Below are 21848 nucleotides of genomic sequence, written 5' to 3'. Positions count from 1 at the left end.
ATTAGCCTTATGTACTTGTGAACGTTAATTATAAATCAAAGTAGGTAACGTAGATCTCAATCTTGATAATTAGTTTAATAATTGTGACCGCACCCCACCTTTGACATACTGCACAAGCGACAAATAAAATAAGCAACAGAAGTATACCTTTTTCTGTACATAAAATCGACATTGTTCAGGAAGACTGTAATACGTGTTTTTCGTGATTGTTACAATTGTACCATACAAACAAATACATATTAACAAAATATATATAAAGTGCTACAACAAAGGCTTGTATAGCCTAGTAGTGAATTCATAGCTACATCTATTGAGCAAAAGAGGCGGCGTTTTACGCCACCTGCCAAGTACACCCGCTCGACAAGAAGCGGCTCAACTCGTGCATGTGCTACTGAGCTTGCTGAACAGACTGGAGTCTGGAGAAGTATTCAGGACCGCTTTCTTCTCGTCTTTAAACGCATCGGGAAGGAACTGCGTGCCCTTGTGTCAGTGATTGACGTGAGGAAAGTTTATTCTGTTTTTTTAGGATCGACAGCAGCATTAGACCAGGCTATTCATTCTGACTAGTGCACGGATTCTACCTTCAATACCGGACCACGACTGAGGATTTAAACTTTTTTAAATGTATTTAAATATGTAGAAGAAGACTGCTGGCAGACAACCGGTCCTAAACGGCACTATTCCTTTTAAACCATCTGTACTTTTGTCTGGAATGGAAAAGTGTAGTTTGAAAGCCTTGCTAATCTATGCTGAACTCATCCCGTCCGTGAAAATATGAAATATAAATAATGTTTAACATTGCTACAGATGGGGAAACGTCCAGGCCATTCTCTAAGAATTTAGAAGACTTTGATTCCATACGCAGTGTGCTTCTATACAGGTCAGTATATTTAGACATGCTATGGCAACGATGAGGGGAGTTTATATGAAAATGTTTTGTAGACGTTTTGGTAAACTATTTTGACTTTCTTTGTGTTTCTTCTCGCATTCATTGCACTTTTGTTTGACTATTGTTGCTTTGTTTAAAGCACTGTGAATGCCATAGGGGATGCCATAAAGGCCTCGTGCAGTTCGTGGGGAGCGGGCGGGGAAAACAGAAGTGCTCAATCCATTCCCATCTATTCAGAGGGAGATAATGTACATTTTAACAAGCTATTTAGAATTTGCAACCTTTGTGATTTTGTTAGATACTGTGCCAATATGAGATACATTTGTATCAAATTTAGCAGTGTTTATCCAACAAATGGTATGTCGTTTGCTTAGTTTAGGCTTAGTCAATAAGAGGTAGTGTATTTTTTTGTTACTATCAAAGTTATTGCATTGAAACATGCATTCAGTCAACCTCTTTTTATTGCACGTACATTTGTGGCTAGATGGGGCATGGGTGATTCTGAGCCCCTCGTCTTTTTTCTATCCTGCAAACGGAAAGCGTCCACGTTGTCAGGGCAACGTGAAGACCAGCCAACCACACCGAGACAATTTTTGTCACGTGGCATAGTTGAAGATCCCGTATGCAGACAACATGGCGAAAGACTGCCAATGCTCATTCAACAAGCTCGAACTTATTTACTTACAGTTTAGAGTATCGTGTTGTCGAACACATTTAATAAATTGAATAATGGCTACTAAAAAATATTGCGGAACGCTCGAGGTGCATGCAGATGCGCGCGAGCCCCCGAGACAGCAGGGCGACGACAGGGAGAATGTGCATGGCAAAAGGAGCGATAGTGAATCAACATACAGTCAGTCCGACTACTCCGAGTAAGAAAAACATGTATATTATTGCTTGTTGCTTTAGAAGAGACAGAATTTAAAAAATATATTGGGCTAGTCATCTTCCATCAGCTGCCAGTTCCACCTCAACTTCATAACTTGACAACCGAAGCAGATCACTGGAAGCGACTAGGTTACACACTCACTGTAAAGTGGTCTAGTGGCAGCCAAGTGACTGCTTGCAGTCTTCCCCTGTGTGTGGACAGTGGTTAATGCATGATTTTGGATTTGCTGTATCCCATCTGTTTAGTAACATCCAAACACTTTTTAATATATTTTCATGAAGCTATAAAGGCTAGCGCACCCCACCTTTGACATACTGCACAAGCGACAAATAAAATAAGCAACAGAAGTATACCTTTTTCTGTACATAAAATCGACATTGTTCAGGAAGACTGTAATACGTGTTTTTCGTGATTGTTACAATTGTACCATACAAACAAATACATATTAACAAAATATATATAAAGTGCTACAACAAAGGCTTGTATAGCCTAGTAGTGAATTCATAGCTACATCTATTGAGCAAAAGAGGCGGCGTTTTACGCCACCTGCCAAGTACACCCGCTCGACAAGAAGCGGCTCAACTCGTGCATGTGCTACTGAGCTTGCTGAACAGACTGGAGTCTGGAGAAGTATTCAGGACCGCTTTCTTCTCGTCTTTAAACGCATCGGGAAGGAACTGCGTGCCCTTGTGTCAGTGATTGACGTGAGGAAAGTTTATTCTGTTTTTTTAGGATCGACAGCAGCATTAGACCAGGCTATTCATTCTGACTAGTGCACGGATTCTACCTTCAATACCGGACCACGACTGAGGATTTAAACTTTTTTAAATGTATTTAAATATGTAGAAGAAGACTGCTGGCAGACAACCGGTCCTAAACGGCACTATTCCTTTTAAACCATCTGTACTTTTGTCTGGAATGGAAAAGTGTAGTTTGAAAGCCTTGCTAATCTATGCTGAACTCATCCCGTCCGTGAAAATATGAAATATAAATAATGTTTAACATTGCTACAGATGGGGAAACGTCCAGGCCATTCTCTAAGAATTTAGAAGACGTTGATTCCATACGCAGTGTGCTTCTATACAGGTCAGTATATTTAGACATGCTATGGCAACGATGAGGGGAGTTTATATGAAAATGTTTTGTAGACGTTTTGGTAAACTATTTTGACTTTCTTTGTGTTTCTTCTCGCATTCATTGCACTTTTGTTTGACTATTGTTGCTTTGTTTAAAGCACTGTGAATGCCATAGGGGATGCCATAAAGGCCTCGTGCAGTTCGTGGGGAGCGGGCGGGGAAAACAGAAGTGCTCAATCCATTCCCATCTATTCAGAGGGAGATAATGTACATTTTAACAAGCTATTTAGAATTTGCAACCTTTGTGATTTTGTTAGATACTGTGCCAATATGAGATACATTTGTATCAAATTTAGCAGTGTTTATCCAACAAATGGTATGTCGTTTGCTTAGTTTAGGCTTAGTCAATAAGAGGTAGTGTATTTTTTTGTTACTATCAAAGTTATTGCATTGAAACATGCATTCAGTCAACCTCTTTTTATTGCACGTACATTTGTGGCTAGATGGGGCATGGGTGATTCTGAGCCCCTCGTCTTTTTTCTATCCTGCAAACGGAAAGCGTCCACGTTGTCAGGGCAACGTGAAGACCAGCCAACCACACCGAGACAATTTTTGTCACGTGGCATAGTTGAAGATCCCGTATGCAGACAACATGGCGAAAGACTGCCAATGCTCATTCAACAAGCTCGAACTTATTTACTTACAGTTTAGAGTATCGTGTTGTCGAACACATTTAATAAATTGAATAATGGCTACTAAAAAATATTGCGGAACGCTCGAGGTGCATGCAGATGCGCGCGAGCCCCCGAGACAGCAGGGCGACGACAGGGAGAATGTGCATGGCAAAAGGAGCGATAGTGAATCAACATACAGTCAGTCCGACTACTCCGAGTAAGAAAAACATGTATATTATTGCTTGTTGCTTTAGAAGAGACAGAATTTAAAAAATATATTGGGCTAGTCATCTTCCATCAGCTGCCAGTTCCACCTCAACTTCATAACTTGACAACCGAAGCAGATCACTGGAAGCGACTAGGTTACACACTCACTGTAAAGTGGTCTAGTGGCAGCCAAGTGACTGCTTGCAGTCTTCCCCTGTGTGTGGACAGTGGTTAATGCATGATTTTGGATTTGCTGTATCCCATCTGTTTAGTAACATCCAAACACTTTTTAATATATTTTCATGAAGCTATAAAGGCTAGCGCACCCCACCTTTGACATACTGCACAAGCGACAAATAAAATAAGCAACAGAAGTATACCTTTTTCTGTACATAAAATCGACATTGTTCAGGAAGACTGTAATACGTGTTTTTCGTGATTGTTACAATTGTACCATACAAACAAATACATATTAACAAAATATATATAAAGTGCTACAACAAAGGCTTGTATAGCCTAGTAGTGAATTCATAGCTACATCTATTGAGCAAAAGAGGCGGCGTTTTACGCCACCTGCCAAGTACACCCGCTCGACAAGAAGCGGCTCAACTCGTGCATGTGCTACTGAGCTTGCTGAACAGACTGGAGTCTGGAGAAGTATTCAGGACCGCTTTCTTCTCGTCTTTAAACGCATCGGGAAGGAACTGCGTGCCCTTGTGTCAGTGATTGACGTGAGGAAAGTTTATTCTGTTTTTTTAGGATCGACAGCAGCATTAGACCAGGCTATTCATTCTGACTAGTGCACGGATTCTACCTTCAATACCGGACCACGACTGAGGATTTAAACTTTTTTAAATGTATTTAAATATGTAGAAGAAGACTGCTGGCAGACAACCGGTCCTAAACGGCACTATTCCTTTTAAACCATCTGTACTTTTGTCTGGAATGGAAAAGTGTAGTTTGAAAGCCTTGCTAATCTCTGCTGAACTCATCCCGTCCGTGAAAATATGAAATATAAATAATGTTTAACATTGCTACAGATGGGGAAACGTCCAGGCCATTCTCTAAGAATTTAGAAGACGTTGATTCCATACGCAGTGTGCTTCTATACAGGTCAGTATATTTAGACATGCTATGGCAACGATGAGGGGAGTTTATATGAAAATGTTTTGTAGACGTTTTGGTAAACTATTTTGACTTTCTTTGTGTTTCTTCTCGCATTCATTGCACTTTTGTTTGACTATTGTTGCTTTGTTTAAAGCACTGTGAATGCCATAGGGGATGCCATAAAGGCCTCGTGCAGTTCGTGGGGAGCGGGCGGGGAAAACAGAAGTGCTCAATCCATTCCCATCTATTCAGAGGGAGATAATGTACATTTTAACAAGCTATTTAGAATTTGCAACCTTTGTGATTTTGTTAGATACTGTGCCAATATGAGATACATTTGTATCAAATTTAGCAGTGTTTATCCAACAAATGGTATGTCGTTTGCTTAGTTTAGGCTTAGTCAATAAGAGGTAGTGTATTTTTTTGTTACTATCAAAGTTATTGCATTGAAACATGCATTCAGTCAACCTCTTTTTATTGCACGTACATTTGTGGCTAGATGGGGCATGGGTGATTCTGAGCCCCTCGTCTTTTTTCTATCCTGCAAACGGAAAGCGTCCACGTTGTCAGGGCAACGTGAAGACCAGCCAACCACACCGAGACAATTTTTGTCACGTGGCATAGTTGAAGATCCCGTATGCAGACAACATGGCGAAAGACTGCCAATGCTCATTCAACAAGCTCGAACTTATTTACTTACAGTTTAGAGTATCGTGTTGTCGAACACATTTAATAAATTGAATAATGGCTACTAAAAAATATTGCGGAACGCTCGAGGTGCATGCAGATGCGCGCGAGCCCCCGAGACAGCAGGGCGACGACAGGGAGAATGTGCATGGCAAAAGGAGCGATAGTGAATCAACATACAGTCAGTCCGACTACTCCGAGTAAGAAAAACATGTATATTATTGCTTGTTGCTTTAGAAGAGACAGAATTTAAAAAATATATTGGGCTAGTCATCTTCCATCAGCTGCCAGTTCCACCTCAACTTCATAACTTGACAACCGAAGCAGATCACTGGAAGCGACTAGGTTACACACTCACTGTAAAGTGGTCTAGTGGCAGCCAAGTGACTGCTTGCAGTCTTCCCCTGTGTGTGGACAGTGGTTAATGCATGATTTTGGATTTGCTGTATCCCATCTGTTTAGTAACATCCAAACACTTTTTAATATATTTTCATGAAGCTATAAAGGCTAGCGCACCCCACCTTTGACATACTGCACAAGCGACAAATAAAATAAGCAACAGAAGTATACCTTTTTCTGTACATAAAATCGACATTGTTCAGGAAGACTGTAATACGTGTTTTTCGTGATTGTTACAATTGTACCATACAAACAAATACATATTAACAAAATATATATAAAGTGCTACAACAAAGGCTTGTATAGCCTAGTAGTGAATTCATAGCTACATCTATTGAGCAAAAGAGGCGGCGTTTTACGCCACCTGCCAAGTACACCCGCTCGACAAGAAGCGGCTCAACTCGTGCATGTGCTACTGAGCTTGCTGAACAGACTGGAGTCTGGAGAAGTATTCAGGACCGCTTTCTTCTCGTCTTTAAACGCATCGGGAAGGAACTGCGTGCCCTTGTGTCAGTGATTGACGTGAGGAAAGTTTATTCTGTTTTTTTAGGATCGACAGCAGCATTAGACCAGGCTATTCATTCTGACTAGTGCACGGATTCTACCTTCAATACCGGACCACGACTGAGGATTTAAACTTTTTTAAATGTATTTAAATATGTAGAAGAAGACTGCTGGCAGACAACCGGTCCTAAACGGCACTATTCCTTTTAAACCATCTGTACTTTTGTCTGGAATGGAAAAGTGTAGTTTGAAAGCCTTGCTAATCTATGCTGAACTCATCCCGTCCGTGAAAATATGAAATATAAATAATGTTTAACATTGCTACAGATGGGGAAACGTCCAGGCCATTCTCTAAGAATTTAGAAGACTTTGATTCCATACGCAGTGTGCTTCTATACAGGTCAGTATATTTAGACATGCTATGGCAACGATGAGGGGAGTTTATATGAAAATGTTTTGTAGACGTTTTGGTAAACTATTTTGACTTTCTTTGTGTTTCTTCTCGCATTCATTGCACTTTTGTTTGACTATTGTTGCTTTGTTTAAAGCACTGTGAATGCCATAGGGGATGCCATAAAGGCCTCGTGCAGTTCGTGGGGAGCGGGCGGGGAAAACAGAAGTGCTCAATCCATTCCCATCTATTCAGAGGGAGATAATGTACATTTTAACAAGCTATTTAGAATTTGCAACCTTTGTGATTTTGTTAGATACTGTGCCAATATGAGATACATTTGTATCAAATTTAGCAGTGTTTATCCAACAAATGGTATGTCGTTTGCTTAGTTTAGGCTTAGTCAATAAGAGGTAGTGTATTTTTTTGTTACTATCAAAGTTATTGCATTGAAACATGCATTCAGTCAACCTCTTTTTATTGCACGTACATTTGTGGCTAGATGGGGCATGGGTGATTCTGAGCCCCTCGTCTTTTTTCTATCCTGCAAACGGAAAGCGTCCACGTTGTCAGGGCAACGTGAAGACCAGCCAACCACACCGAGACAATTTTTGTCACGTGGCATAGTTGAAGATCCCGTATGCAGACAACATGGCGAAAGACTGCCAATGCTCATTCAACAAGCTCGAACTTATTTACTTACAGTTTAGAGTATCGTGTTGTCGAACACATTTAATAAATTGAATAATGGCTACTAAAAAATATTGCGGAACGCTCGAGGTGCATGCAGATGCGCGCGAGCCCCCGAGACAGCAGGGCGACGACAGGGAGAATGTGCATGGCAAAAGGAGCGATAGTGAATCAACATACAGTCAGTCCGACTACTCCGAGTAAGAAAAACATGTATATTATTGCTTGTTGCTTTAGAAGAGACAGAATTTAAAAAATATATTGGGCTAGTCATCTTCCATCAGCTGCCAGTTCCACCTCAACTTCATAACTTGACAACCGAAGCAGATCACTGGAAGCGACTAGGTTACACACTCACTGTAAATCGACAAAGTTTATGTGTAAACTTTATTTAACTAGGCAAGTCAGTTAAGAACAATTTTTTATTTACAATGACGTCCTATCAGGAACAGTCGGTTAACTGTCTTGTTCAGGGGCAGAACGACAGATTTTTTTTACCTTGTCAGCTGTGGGATTTGATCCAGCAACATTTTGGTTACTAGCCCAACACTAACCACAAGGCTACCTGCTGCCCCAAACCTTAATTATACTGAACAAAAATATACATGCAACATGCAACAATTTCAAAGATTTTACTAAGTTACAGTTCATATAAAGAAGTTAGTCAATTGAAATAAATTCATTAGGCCGGCCCATGGATTTCACATGACTGGGAATACAGATATGCATCTGTTGTTCACAGATACCTTAAAAAATAAGGTAGGGACGTGGATCAGAAAACCAATCAGTATCTGGTTTTTGCCTCATGCAGCGCGACACATCTCATTCGCAAAGAGTTGATCAGGCTATTGATTGTGGCCTGTGGAATGTTGTCCCCTTCAATGGCTGTGCAAAGTTGCTGGATATTGGTGGGAACTGGAACACGCTGTTTTACACGTCGATCCAGAGCATTTCATACATACTCAATGGGTGACATGTCTGGTGAGTATGCAGGCCATGGAAGAACAGGGACATTTTCAGCTTCCATGAATTGTGTACAGATCCTTGTGACATGGGGCTGTGCATTATTATGCTGAAACATGAGGTGATGGCAGAGGATGAATTGCATGACAATGGGCCTCAGGATCCCCTCACGGTATCTCTGTGCATTCAAATTGCCATCAATAAAATGCAATTGTGTTTGTTGTCCGTAGCTTATGCCTGCCCATACCATAACCCCACGGCCACCATGGGGCACTCTGTTCACAACGTTGACATCAGCAAACCTGCACATTTAAGAGTGGCCTTTTATTGTCCCCAGCACAAGGTGCACCTGTGTAATGATCATGCTGTTTAATCAGCTTCTTGATATGCCAGGCCTGTCAGGTGGATGGATTATCTTGGCAAAGGAGAAATGCTCACTAACAGGTATGTAAATGCACATGTTGTGTTTATATTTTTGTTCAGTATATATCGCAAGAATCACAATCGCAATATTTGGTTTAAAAAAATCGCTATTTGATTTTTTTGGGGGGCTCATATCGTGCAGCCCTGCATCAGAGCTCTATCTAGACTGTCTGCAGCACTGACATGGACATATAACAATCTCCCCTATTTTATCTGTCCATTCTCACCTTTCAAAGAAGGTCATCATCTGTACTCAATTAATGTAGAACTCCAATGTAGAAAGTCATGGTCTTGGGTTGTGTCCCAAATGGCACTATTCCCTACGGGCCCTCGTCAAGATTACTGCACTATATTTAAGCAATAAGGCCAGAGGGAGGGGTGCTATATGGCCAATATAACACGGCTAAGGGCTGTATACCAATACATCACGGCTAAGGCATGACACAACGCAGAGGGCCTGGATAAAGCCCTTAGCCGTGGTATATTGACCATATACCACAAACCCCCGAGGTGCCTTATTGCTGTTATAATCTGATTACCAATGTAATTACAGCAGTAAAAATACATGTTTTGTCATACCCGTGGTATACGGTCTGATATACTATGGCTGTCAGCCAATCGGCATTCATGGCTCGAACCGCCCAGTTTATAAATGGGGATAAGGGTTCCCTTTGGGATGCAGAGGGTATTGAAAGAGAAAAGAGGGATGAAGCAAAAGGAACAGTAGTTGCACTTTTCTTGGCCTGTGAATCGACTCTTTTTTTTTCTTTTAAAGTTTGGGAAATTTCTGTTTCCAATTTGGAAACTTAACCTTCATAAATAATGATATGCTATTCACCATCCTTAGTGAATTTATGGATGTGGTTTCCAAGAGCCTACCACAGAGGCGACACAGCTTAATTTAGAGGGAGACTGACCGACTGAAAAAATGCCTGGTTGAATTTTTTGGGTTTTTCTTTTTTCTCAGAATTGGGGGCATTTTCTCTCTTGGGGTGGGGGTGTGGGTTTCCCTCTTTCTTCTCTGCTTGACTAAAAAACAAACAATATCCAGTCTTTCTCCAGTCTTGTTGTTTTCTTTCTTCCCCCAAATGCCACGTGATACATTGGAACAGAAATGTACTGAGAATGAGTAAGAGAGAAGCTTATAGGGATAATAAAACGGCATGCAAATGGAGCGGTTTTCCAGTATTATCAAATTATAACAACATTGAATGTTATAAACCTTTACACCTGTACACGATCGTTGTCCTCTTAAAAATGTGCTTTTCAGTCACCACTCTCTCCTTGACTGTAGTTAAACGCTGATCCAGAACAGAATGCAGAAGATGGACTATCGTACTTTTTGGCTGTTTAACAAAGGTTCAGTAGTTGTACAAGTAGTATAATTGTGTTACTAACCCGTTTGAATAGCATCTATCATGCGAGACTCATTTTTTTAGAATGGGATTGAAGTGGGGAAATGAGAAAGACTAATCTGTCATATTATGATGACGGCTAATATGCTCTAAATTACACTGAACAAAAATATAAATGTGACATGCAACAATGTCTAATATTTAGTTACAGTTCATATAAGGAAACCAGTCAATTGCTATAAATTCATTAGGCCCTAATCTATGTATTTCACATGACTGGGAATACAGATATGCATCTGTTGGTCACAGATACCTTTAAAAAAAAGTAGGGGCGTGGGTCAGAAAACCAGTCAGTATCTGGTGTGACCAACATTTGCCTCATGCAGCGCAGCGCAACGCATCTCCTTCGCATAGAGTTGATCAGGCTGTTGTTGATTGTGGCCTGTGGAATGTTGTCCCACTCCACCACAATGTCTATGTTGCTTGATATTGGCGTGAACTGGAACACGCTGTCGTACACGTCGATCCAGAATATTCCAAACGCGCTGCATGAGGCATATCTGGTGAGTATGCAGGCCATGGGAGAACTGGGACATTTTCAGCTTCCAGGAATTGTGTGAAGATCCTTGCGACATGGGGCCGTGCATTATCATACTGAAACATGAGGTGATTGTGGCACGACAATGGGCCTCAGGATCTCGTCACGGTATCTCTGTGCATTCAAATTGCCGTTGATGAAATGCAATTGTGTTCGCTGTCGGTAGCTTATACCATAACCCCACGCCACCATGGGGCACTTTGTTTACAACATTGACATCAGCAAACCGCTCGCCCACATGACACCATACACACTGTCTGCCATCTGCCCGGTACAGTTGAAACCCGGGATTCATCCGTAAAGCGCACACTTCTCCAGCGTGCCAATGGTCATCTAAGGTGAGCATTTGTCCACCTGAAGTCGGTTATGTCGCCGTACTGCAGTCAGATCAAGACCCTGGTGAGGACGACGAGCACGCAGGTGCGCTTCCCTGAGACGGTTTCTGATAGTTTTTGCAGAAATTCTTCGGTTGTGCAAACCCAGAGTTTCACCAGCTGTCCGCGTGACTGGTCTTAGATGATCCCGCAGGTGAAGAAGCCAGATGTGGTGTTCAAGGGCTGGCATGGTTACACATGGTCTGTGGTTGTGAGGCCGGTTGGACGTACTGCCCAATTCTCTAAAACAACGTTGGAGGCGGCTTATGGTAGAGACATTAACATTAAATTCTCTGGTAACAGCTCTGGTGGTAATTCCTGCAGTCAGCATGCTAATTGCATGCTCCCTCAACTTGAGACATTTGTGGCATTGTGTTGTGTGACAAAACTGCACATTTTAGTGGCCTTTTGTTGTCCCCGGCACAAGGTGCACCTGTGTAATGATCATGCTGTTTAATCAGCTTCTTGATATGCCACACCTGTCAGGTGGATGGATTATCTTGACAAAGGAGAAATGCTCACTAACAGGTATGTAAATATATTTGTGGAGAACATTTGTGTATATGGACCATTTCTGGGATTTTTTATTTCAGCTCATGAAACATGGGACCAACACTTTATATGTTGCATTTATATTTTTGTTCAGTATAATTAGGATATACTTTTAATCCTCAAGCCAGAGTTGTGCTTCTTGTTCATGCTCAAATAACCTGATACTCCTTGTCTGAAGGAGTCCCTGGACAGACAATCCACCCCTTTTGGCTCTGCTCTCACACAGTTTCACTCACTCTATGCTCTGTCGGTTCACTCCCAGCGACCTAGAGCCAGAATGGCTGGACGACGTCCAGAAGAACGGCGAGCTCTTCTACCTGGAACTGAGCGAGGGCGAGGAAGCGGCGGCATTGGCTCAAGTAGCCGCCAATCACGGCCTCTCCACCAATCACGTCCGCTTCAGCGAGAAGGAAGCGGAGATCATCAGCGACGAGTCCAGGAAGCTTCCTGATGGTGCTCCGACCAAAGGAGAGCCCAAGCTAAAAAGACTGGCTAGGATCCTTAGGAGGAAGCGGCGACCATCCCAGAGCAGAGGACCCGACGGAGGAGGCGAAGACTCGTCATCTCGTCCAGTATCCATCTTGAAAAACCAGGCGGGGCAGAGGGTGGGGGTGATGGTCCAGCAGCTGAAGGAAGTGTTTCTCTACCTGAACCCCAAACGCCTGGGGAGCTGCTCCCCTCCTCCCCCGGAGAGAGGGGGTCTACTGGAGGCACTTCTGGGGGTGGTGCATCGCCCGTCCTGGGGCAGGGGCCAGGGAGACCCCACGGAGAGGAGGGAGGAGAGGATCACTGTCCACGGCCTGGTGCCCAACAGCCCGGCCATCAAGTGTGCACAGATACTGATAGGTGAGTGTACAAAACCATCACTCTGGGTACGTCCGAAATGGCACCCTTTTCTCATAGTGCACTACTTTTGCCATTTCAGACGCATCTACTGGGATCAGTCGTATACAAATTGTATAGAATGCAATCAATTATTTGATTGACACCATTTATATTAAATAAAGTTAGACTTATAAAGTTGTGTTTTACAGTAAATAGTTTTGATGTTTGTAGAGGCTGGGCATGGTTGTTCTGGGCAGCCCAGGGAATGCAGAAAACAAAACTGCTGAATACTAAAGAGTATCCACATGAGTTAGTGTTTAAAGCCGTGACTTTCATGTAGCCTACCAGTCCATGCTAAAGCAATTAGACTAGTTAAATAACTAAGGTGAAATCTGTGTTAGGGTTGATTGGAACGGGCACGAGTCTGCACAGGAGCAGGTGAAACTCGTTGTTTTACAAAAAGAAACAACAGGACATCTGGCTGTTCCTAGATCTGTGGACTGTATCTCTTGGCTGGGTACCGGTCTGTTTTGTATACGTTCCACTCTTTGCCAGTTGCCACTCCTTGTCATGCCAAGCACTTGTGCTCCTCAACAAAACGATACTATTTCTGAACAGGTTACACAATGTGGAGCAAAATAATTGTACAGAAATGTCACTATTACCCTTTAGTCTAAGTTGTCTATATGTAACACGGACGCTGTAAGGGACTGCTGTGAGTGACACATTCTTCTTCGTCCCAGGTGATAACCTGGTAGCAGTAGACGATGTGGATGTTACCACAGAGAACATCGAGAGGGTTCTGTCCTGCATTCCTGGTCCTACCCAGGTGAGTGAGTGTGTGTGTGTGTGTGTGTGTGTGTGTGTGTGTGTGTGTGTGTGTGTGTGTGTGTGTGTGTGTGTGTGTGTGTGTGTGTGTGTGTGTGTGTGTGTGTGTGTGTGTGTGATTGGACGATAGTGATTGGACGATAGTGTGTGTGTGTGTGTGTGTGTGTGTGTGTGTGTGTGTGTGTGTGTGTGTGTGTGTGTGTGTGTGTTAGTGTGTGTGTGTGTGATTGGACGATAAACCCCAAATAATATGGGTGACTGTTAATGGGACAATTTACCCTTCACTAAGCCCCGCCCCCCTTGGTTACTGTTACAACCTCGGACAATATATTCCCAGGAAGACCCATTCCTCCGTCTAACCACTGGCAAAATCCCCTCACAATGATCTCAAACTGTGTTTTTAATGCACAGGGAAATGAATCACAGACTACCTCTTGCTAAACAGGAAACTCTTGGGTCTGTTGTGGTGGACTGTCATTAGAATTGCTTCACGGGAACCTGGTAAAATTATGTTTGTAGTGTTGCTACTGTAAAGGGTTGCGTCAATCAAATCTGGTATCAGGATAAAATGTGATTCAGAGTCACCGAATATACTTTAAGTATTTTTTATTAAACTCAAGCGATAAATGGTAAATGCAATTTTCGTATATACGGGTTCACTGTATCACCACGCAGGGTAAAGCAGAGAACTAACTTGAATTCAACAGAGTTCTTTTTTATACTAGGACAGAGATAGTTCCAACTTCGGAGTTGGCCTGTCAGAGTAGAGGCTAAGTGTGGTTTAGACTCACTAGCCTATCGGTGGCGCCCAGGCTGGTCCCAGCCCCACAGCGCTCCAGATGTCCGGCGCTGTTGCTGTGTAGATTACGCGCCCACACCCTAGAAACTGAGGTCAGACAGTTCTGCAACATTGTTGAGCTATTTACACCAGCATAGCAAACATACTGTTCCCGCTCAAGGTTAACCACAGCTTCTCAGTACACTATCTGGGGCAAAATGTTACTTCCAGCACACACACACAGACACCCCCATTATAGGCCAAGCATATTTTCAAACCTCACACTACCGAATGATTCTGAATTTACTGTCTGCGTGCAGTCAAAGCTAATAACCACTTTTGAAGCTAACTAGTGCTCTCAAATCGTATCCTGATGTCGACAGCAGATGGAATTGATTAATAACATGGCTAGCTACATTTGGTGGTCAATGAGACTGAGCTCTAGCTAACCAGCTGAGCTAGCAAACAATGTAACAAAAGTATAATTTCAGATTTGAAAATTTGAAAAATCAACATGCACTTCAGGAATCACAGTAGCAAGTACCACTGGCGCACTGATCAATTATTTAAGCATTTAAACTATACATTTTTTAAAAGAAAACTGTGAGGTTTTCCCATTGCCGTCATTGGCTTTCATGTGTTTCAAACGGGTGCTCGACCGAGGTGTCTGAACTAGACCACAGTTGCTATCCATTGCAGCGCTGTGATTGGTTTGAAAAAAGTTCCGGGGCGAGTTTTAGCGAAGGGTCAATTTATAGCTACAACATTCAAACTAGTTAAATAGTTTAAAGGGTCATTTTAGTCCAGATTGACTACATATTTGTGCATACATATTTGTACTGGTTCCCCATGGGAATCGAACCCATAACCCTAGCGTTGCAAGTGCCATGCTCTACCAACCGAGCGACATGGGACTACCAACGTCATAAATGTATTGTTCTATATATCGTTATCCTATTAATTTAGCCCATTTATCGATGTGGATTTTTGTCCCTATCGCCCAGCTCTAGTATGTGTATGTGTGTGTTCCAAGACCACCCACACAACTCCTTACTGCCATATTAAGAGAACAGTAGTTAAAAATCGAATCAAATTTTATTGGTCACATACACATGGTTAGCAGATGTTAATGCGAGTGTAGCGAAATGCTTGTGCTTCTAGTTCCGACAATGCAGTAATGACCAACGAGTAATCTAACCTAACAATTTCACAACTACCTTATACACACAAGTGTAAAGGGATGAAGAATATGTACATAAAAATATATCAATGAGTGATGGTACAGAACGGCATAGGCAAGATGCAGTAGATGGTATCGAGTACAGTATATACATATGAGATGAGTAATGTAGGGTATGTAAACATATAAAAGTGGTAGAGAGAATTATGCTCCGCTATGTGGTGTGTTTCGGAAGTTAAGTGTATTACAAAGTGAAACGCTGCAAATATGAAAGTATGCGAAAGACCTCCGACAGGTCTTCTTTGTTGTCGTCGTTGTTGTTGTTGTATTATGAGCCCTAGTCACATTATTAACGATGCATGCTGGGGCGTTTCGGGACGCAGCCTCCGAAACAGAAACGGCAGCCTAAGAAAGAGGAGTCCTCCACATGAACTCAATTACAGACAAACCCCCCCCCCCCCCCCGAACCAACACGTCTGCTCTGCTTAGAAGTGTTACAATCTGGGGTCTACGCACTCAAGGCAGACACACACATGCAAAGCACACACACTAACACGCAAGGCAGACACACACACACAAACACACACACGCAAAGGCAGACCGAGACTGTGAGTCAAGAGCTCTCCACTGTCCCACATGTTCGAAGAGAGGTCTTCGGAGGTCACTGGAATGTGTTATTAGAAACCGCATGGATGTTGTGGCTCTGGACATATTCATAAGACAGGAATGCCCTGAGGTGGCCCGATTCAGTCGAGATAAAAGTGTGCAACTCGAACTTCCACGTGAATCATTCGTTGACGTCAATGTGAGACGTGTGTAGCGTGCATAAAATGTCAAGATAAGTGTGTGGATCTCAAGTCAGAATACCGGCTGCTTATCTTGCTTTGGACAATGAATCAATTAACCAAACCCAGCTACCCCCCCCCCCCCCCCCTCTTCACGTTTAATTTGCTCCCTGCATCCAGAAAGTGGTATTTAAGTTTCTGTAAATCCATTGTAGAATGTATGGTGAAGTAGAATGCCGCTCACCGCCGAATATAGAAATATTTTTCCATTGCCATCTGGCTTCACTCGGCTGTCAAAACGTATATAGTAGGAAACAATCGCCACCTATCTACACGAGGAAAACTGTCCAAGTCGGAGAAATGACGCCTTGATCGCCATTCAGAAAACCGCTCAAGCTTTTTCCAAATTCGTCTCCTCACACGGTCAAAACAGGGCCTCAAGAAGGAGGAATTTGTAAATTACAGAGTGTCGGCGGGAGTGATGGCGTTTGCCGACAAAGAAAGAGAGAGAGGGGAGAGAGTGCGAGAGAGGCCAGACTGCGGCGGGAGTTGTTTGAGAAAACACAGGAAAACGACCATTATGCTGCGGCCACTGAAAGCACAGCTGATTAGAATACGTGGAAAGCCAGATAGTAAATTACACTGTAGAGAGGAAGAGAAGAGAGGAGGAGAGAGAGAGATGTGAAAATACAACAAGGCCTCTCGTCGGACGGAGCTCTACTGACATAGTCAGAGGAAACTTCGGTGGTGTGTGTGTGTGTGTGTGTGTGTGTGTGTGTGTGTGTGTGTGTGTGTGTGTGTGTGTGTGTGTGTGTGTGTGTGTGTGTGTGTGTGTGTGTGTGTGTGTGTGTGTGTGTGTGTGTGTGTGTGTGTGTGTGTGTGTGCGCGCGCGTGAGCGGTGAGCGTCTGGCTGGCTGTATGTATGTGGTCATGTGTGTGAATGGCCCTCCCAGGTAAAGCGTGGTAGACAGTAGCAATTATATGGGCGGAGCAGCAGTTTGTATTGAGGTTGGACCACCATGCCCTCTGCCTGACCTCATAGTATAGTACTTTACTCTCTCTCTCTCTCTCTCTCTCTCTCTCTCTCTCTCTCTCTCTCTCTCTCTCTCTCTCTCTCTCTCTCTCTCTCTCTCTCTCTCTCTCTCTCTCTCTCTCTCTCTCTCTCTCTCTCTCTCGTACTCTCTCTCTTTCCCCGCCCCTTTCTCTCTCTTTCTCTCTTCTCTCTTTCTCTCTCTTTTCTCTCTCTCTTTCTCTCTTTCTCACTATTATCCTCTCTGTCTCCCTTTCTCGCTCCCTTTTTTCCGCTCTCTGTCTCCCTCTTTCTCTCTCTCTCTCTCTTTCTCTCTATATATATGTACCGGTATATATATATATATATATATGTCAATTGTCTCTTTGTCTATCTGTATCTCTCTCTTTACCTCTTTGTCTCTCTTTTCCCCTCTCTCTCTCGCTCTCTTTCTTTCCCTCTTTCTCACTCTATTTCTCTCCCTATGCCCCTTTGTCTCTCTGTCTATCCCGCTCACTGACATCAGCAGGCAGGAATCTACCGAGAGCACCCTCCAACCTAACCACATCCCCATTATTTATCATGAGAGAACGTAGTGCCGCAGCCCTTCAGCCTATCTGGCAGAGTCCATTGTACTATTCTATTCATTGTAAAATGAATGTGTTCTATGACATTTGACATTTTTGTGTGTGTGTGCAGAATAGTGTCAGAAGGACTCACTCAACACCGTTAGGCCCTTCTCCTAATAACAGGCTACTGTTCCCTGCAGAGCCAAGATGGCGTCCGGCCCAGGCCTGGCGCCTGCCCTGGCGCTGCTCAACGGTTTGTGGGTTTCTGATGACAGTGTCTGGAGATGTTCTGGCCCTCACCCTAGAGTGATGGATGAATTCAAAACACAGGGAGTGAAAATACAATGAATAAATGCGTAGTCTTTGTAAAGGACTTGCTCACGAACCCTTCAAAGATTTGAACGCATTGGACTGGTGTAAGCATGAACTTTCTACCTCATTTTTGACTCCAGTCCTTTTAACTCCATTAGGAGTGTGAACACTTCTCGGAGCGGTAGAGAGTCCGACCATTTCCAGTGTCACAGTCCTGCGCGTGCAACACACACACACACACACCTGGTTCTGATTCGTCTCAATTAACGTCAACCAGAAGTCCTTAGCAGGCCTCTTCAGCGCTGACAGGTTACTGCCCAGAGCCAGCACTGTGTGTGCGTGCGTGCGTGTACACAGTTCTTTTTCACATTTGTATTACAGTTTGTTTAAGTCTGCGTGTGTACGCTACAGTATTCTACAAGTGTGCACATGGGCTATAATTGCCTTTTTGAAATACAAAAGTGCACAGACATAAGCCATCTATCTGTAAATGGTAGCATGCATCTCTCCACCGTACTGTTACGTGTTTCCATGTGCATGCCTGTCCTTAGTGTGCTCGCTTAGCGTGAATGGTGGTGTGTCGTGCATAAAGCTCTGAGGATGACAGAGGGCCTTGCAGCAGGATCTGTTTCTGATACACACCCACACTGCTTCTCTTTCAGTGATCAGGAATATAATCCATTTCTCTCTGACAATCACCATTCTTCTATTTACTATTATTTTTAACCTTTATTTAACTAGGCAAGTCAGTTAAGAACAAATTCTTATTTTCAATGACGGCCTAGGAACAGTGGGTTAACTGCCTTGTTCAGGGGCAGAGCGACAGATTTGTACTTTGTCAGCTCGGGGATTCGATCTTGCAACCTTCCGGTTACTAGTCCAACACTCTAACCACTAGGCTACCTGCCGCCCTACTCTACTTCCTCTTTTCCTGAATGAATCACATCTACTTCCTCTTTTCCTGACTGAATCACATCTACTTCCTCTTTTCCGGAATGAATCACATCTACTTCCTCTTTTCCTGAATGAATCACATCTACTTCCTCTTTTCCTGAATGAATCACATATACTTCCTCTTTTCCTGACTGAATCACATCTACTTCCTCTTTTCCTGAATGAATCACATCTACTTCCTCTTTTCCGGAATGAATCACATCTACTTCCTCTTTTCCGGAATGAATCACATCTACTTCCTCTTTTCCGGAATGAATCACATCTACTTCCTCTTTTCCTGAATGAATCACATCTACTTCCTCTTTTCCTGAATAATCACATCTACTTCCTCTTTTCCTGAATGAATCACATCTACTTCCTCTTTTCCTGAATGAATCACATCTACTTCCTCTTTTCCTGAATGAATCACATCTACTTCCTCTTTTCCTGAATGAATCACATCCCTTGATGGCTCTGTCTACGTGAACCCTTCCTGCTTTCCTGTAGCGCCAGGCCAAATAAATTACGCAGCAGCCCTAATGGACTGGATTAAATGTCGTTTATGGCCTTATTATGATCACAGTGTAGTTCCCCTGCCGATTCTGTCCGACTGTGATTCTCCAGAGTCGTACAAACTCACTGCTGGCTTTTGTTTTGTAGCCAAACCCACAGCCTACCGCCTTTTTACAGTGTTTGAAAAGGGAAAACTCGGAATGGCTGTTTTTAGAATGTGGTGAAAAGATACAGATGATGATGAATTTAGGTCTTAGTTTCTCTCTCCTGCTTTCTCTTTCCCCTCCCCTCCCTCCCAGGTGAAGCTGACCCTGGAGACAGCCAGTCCAGGAGGACCAGGGGAGGGAGGTGTGGACATGTCCTCTGCTCCCAGGCTCAGGCCCTCTCCTTCGGTTAGCCAGCTGGTGCGTCTGCTGTGGGGCGAGGACACGGTGGAGCTCCAGATGTCTATAGGACACATCCCTCACATTGTCATGTACCTGTCACTCAAACTGGACTCAGACTCCCCCCTGGAAGAGGTTAGTTCAGTTGGACTTTGTCCGAAATGCACCCCTAGTGTAGTGCACTACTAAAGACCAGAGGCCATAGATAAAAGTGTAGGACTGGGGGTAGGGTCATCTGATCCACGGTCTGGTTAAAAGTAACCTCTACCGTGATCTTTGTTTACATTCACAGCGCAAGTCTACGGTAAAGGCGCAATCTGTTAGTTTTGTTTTCCCATCGTTCATTTGAGATAGTATAGGGCCCTATCAGTTCTGTGTTGTGGAGAACGCGGACGGAGTCACGGAATCCAGACATTAAAACGGAATTCGACGATATTAAAAAATGTATTGAACTTAGTAAGAAATCAAGTTAAAGGCACAGGAATTCCCCTGTGTGTGTGTGTGTGTGTGTGTGTGTGTGTGTGTGTGTGTGTGTGTGTGTGTGTGTGTGTGTGTGTGTGTGTGTGTGTGTGTGTGTGTGTGTGTGTGTGTGTGTGTGTGTGTGTGTGTGTGTGTGTGTGGTGCGCGCGCACACACATGTCTACACTTTGTGTAGCCATTAGCATCATCAGATAAGCGTCTTCAATTAAATGTTAACTACAAAGTAGCCTATGCTAACCTGGCAGAATGATATGACTATTTGCATCAACCCAGTGGCCATTTGTTTTGCAAACTCTGAAATCACATAAGTGCTACAGAAACATCACTAACTGAACAACGATCTCTGGCTGGTGCGCCCTTGAATTAAGGGTAACTACACCCCCCCCCAAAAAAATCTCCCCCAGACCTCAAAGGGGTCTCCTGATGTGGTTAACTAAAGCATTGTGGATTTAGAACAACCAACCTATTTTGTTGGTATACAGTCTGTGTTTTCTGACTAGGGATGGGCGTGAGTACTAGAGTACTCAAACGGACGTCAAAGCTCGATCTTTAAACAGAGATCACTTTCTTTTTTTTTATACAGTCAAACTATTTGGTGGAATGTGCTTTGTGGCTGCACGAACAGGCAAATAAAAATGTTGTCTTGGAAGACAACATTATTTTGCTTTGACTCTAGTGTTCCATTTGATAAATCAAGCCAAGCATCACACAGTTCTTCTCCCTAAATTCCCTTTCCTCCTCCCGTGTCTCATTCACTCAATTGCTTTCCGACCGTTCCCTCCACACACTTGTGCCGAGTGCACACACAAGCTCCTCTTAGGCCTACAGAAATGCCTATAAAAACGTATCTAACTGATGGGAAATACACTAGCTACGTTCACTGCCAAATGATGCCAGTTTTATTACAAATTCAAAATGGACTGGTTGATTGAAGTAGGAAAATATGTGTTCCAACAACGAGCTGCAGTTTTGGAATAATTGCGCCCTGTCTATTTTCTGCTTAGGCTACTTTGCGAACTTTTGTGCCATTTTAGAATAGGTTATCCTAGGCTATATCCCAACAAGGCATAGAGTGATCATTTGAAACGGGGCTCAATTTGGCCATTTTAAAGAATAGAAAATATGTCTTCTTTTCCCTATACAGACATTCGATTTAGGTTATTCTGCCGGTTGTTTGGAATTTTCTAAATGAATTAACACGGCATGGTGATGAATTACGGCCACGGCATCTGTTTGGTGCTTAATGATTCTGATGAAAATACTAAAGACAGAGTATTGAGCCCCGTTTCAAATGATCACTCTTTGAGGATAACTTTTCCAGGCGCGAGATGCGCATCACTTCGCACTGGCAACTTTTTTTTCATTTGGAAAAATATTCTGTTCTATTTTATTCCGTTATATTACAACATGTTTTTTTTACTATACAATAGGTGTGTCTTGACTGTGATAAGGGCTCAGGAAATAAGAGCGTCTTG

At 43.0% G+C, this 21848-nt stretch overlaps 1 protein-coding gene across 3 annotated transcripts in view; it reads left to right on the top strand.

Annotated features, from left to right (window-relative positions):
- The first annotated feature begins 6363 nt into the window (after positions 1-6363).
- The window catches only part of intu (inturned planar cell polarity protein), a 33778-nt gene continuing 18293 nt past the window's right edge, over positions 6364-21848 (top strand). Inside the window, exons 1-4 of one of the 3 annotated variants that reach the window (XM_071333496.1) lie at positions 6364-6832; positions 12041-12624; positions 13347-13432; positions 19810-20028. In XM_071333496.1, the coding sequence (XP_071189597.1) occupies positions 6741-6832; positions 12041-12624; positions 13347-13432; positions 19810-20028 (981 nt within the window). In that variant the 5' untranslated portion in view covers positions 6364-6740. Of the gene's footprint in view, positions 6833-7481; positions 7714-10627; positions 11755-12040; positions 12625-13346; positions 13433-19809; positions 20029-21848 lie in introns of those variants that run through there. The other 2 variants (XM_071333495.1, XM_071333497.1) reach the window with 2 other exon arrangements.

The sequence above is a fragment of the Salvelinus alpinus genome, chromosome 11 (genome assembly GCF_045679555.1).
Source record: "Salvelinus alpinus chromosome 11, SLU_Salpinus.1, whole genome shotgun sequence".
In the NCBI taxonomy this organism is placed as follows: Eukaryota; Metazoa; Chordata; class Actinopteri; order Salmoniformes; family Salmonidae; genus Salvelinus; species Salvelinus alpinus.
Note: the sequence above shows the minus strand (reverse complement) of the source record. Positions and strands in the feature narration are given on the sequence as shown.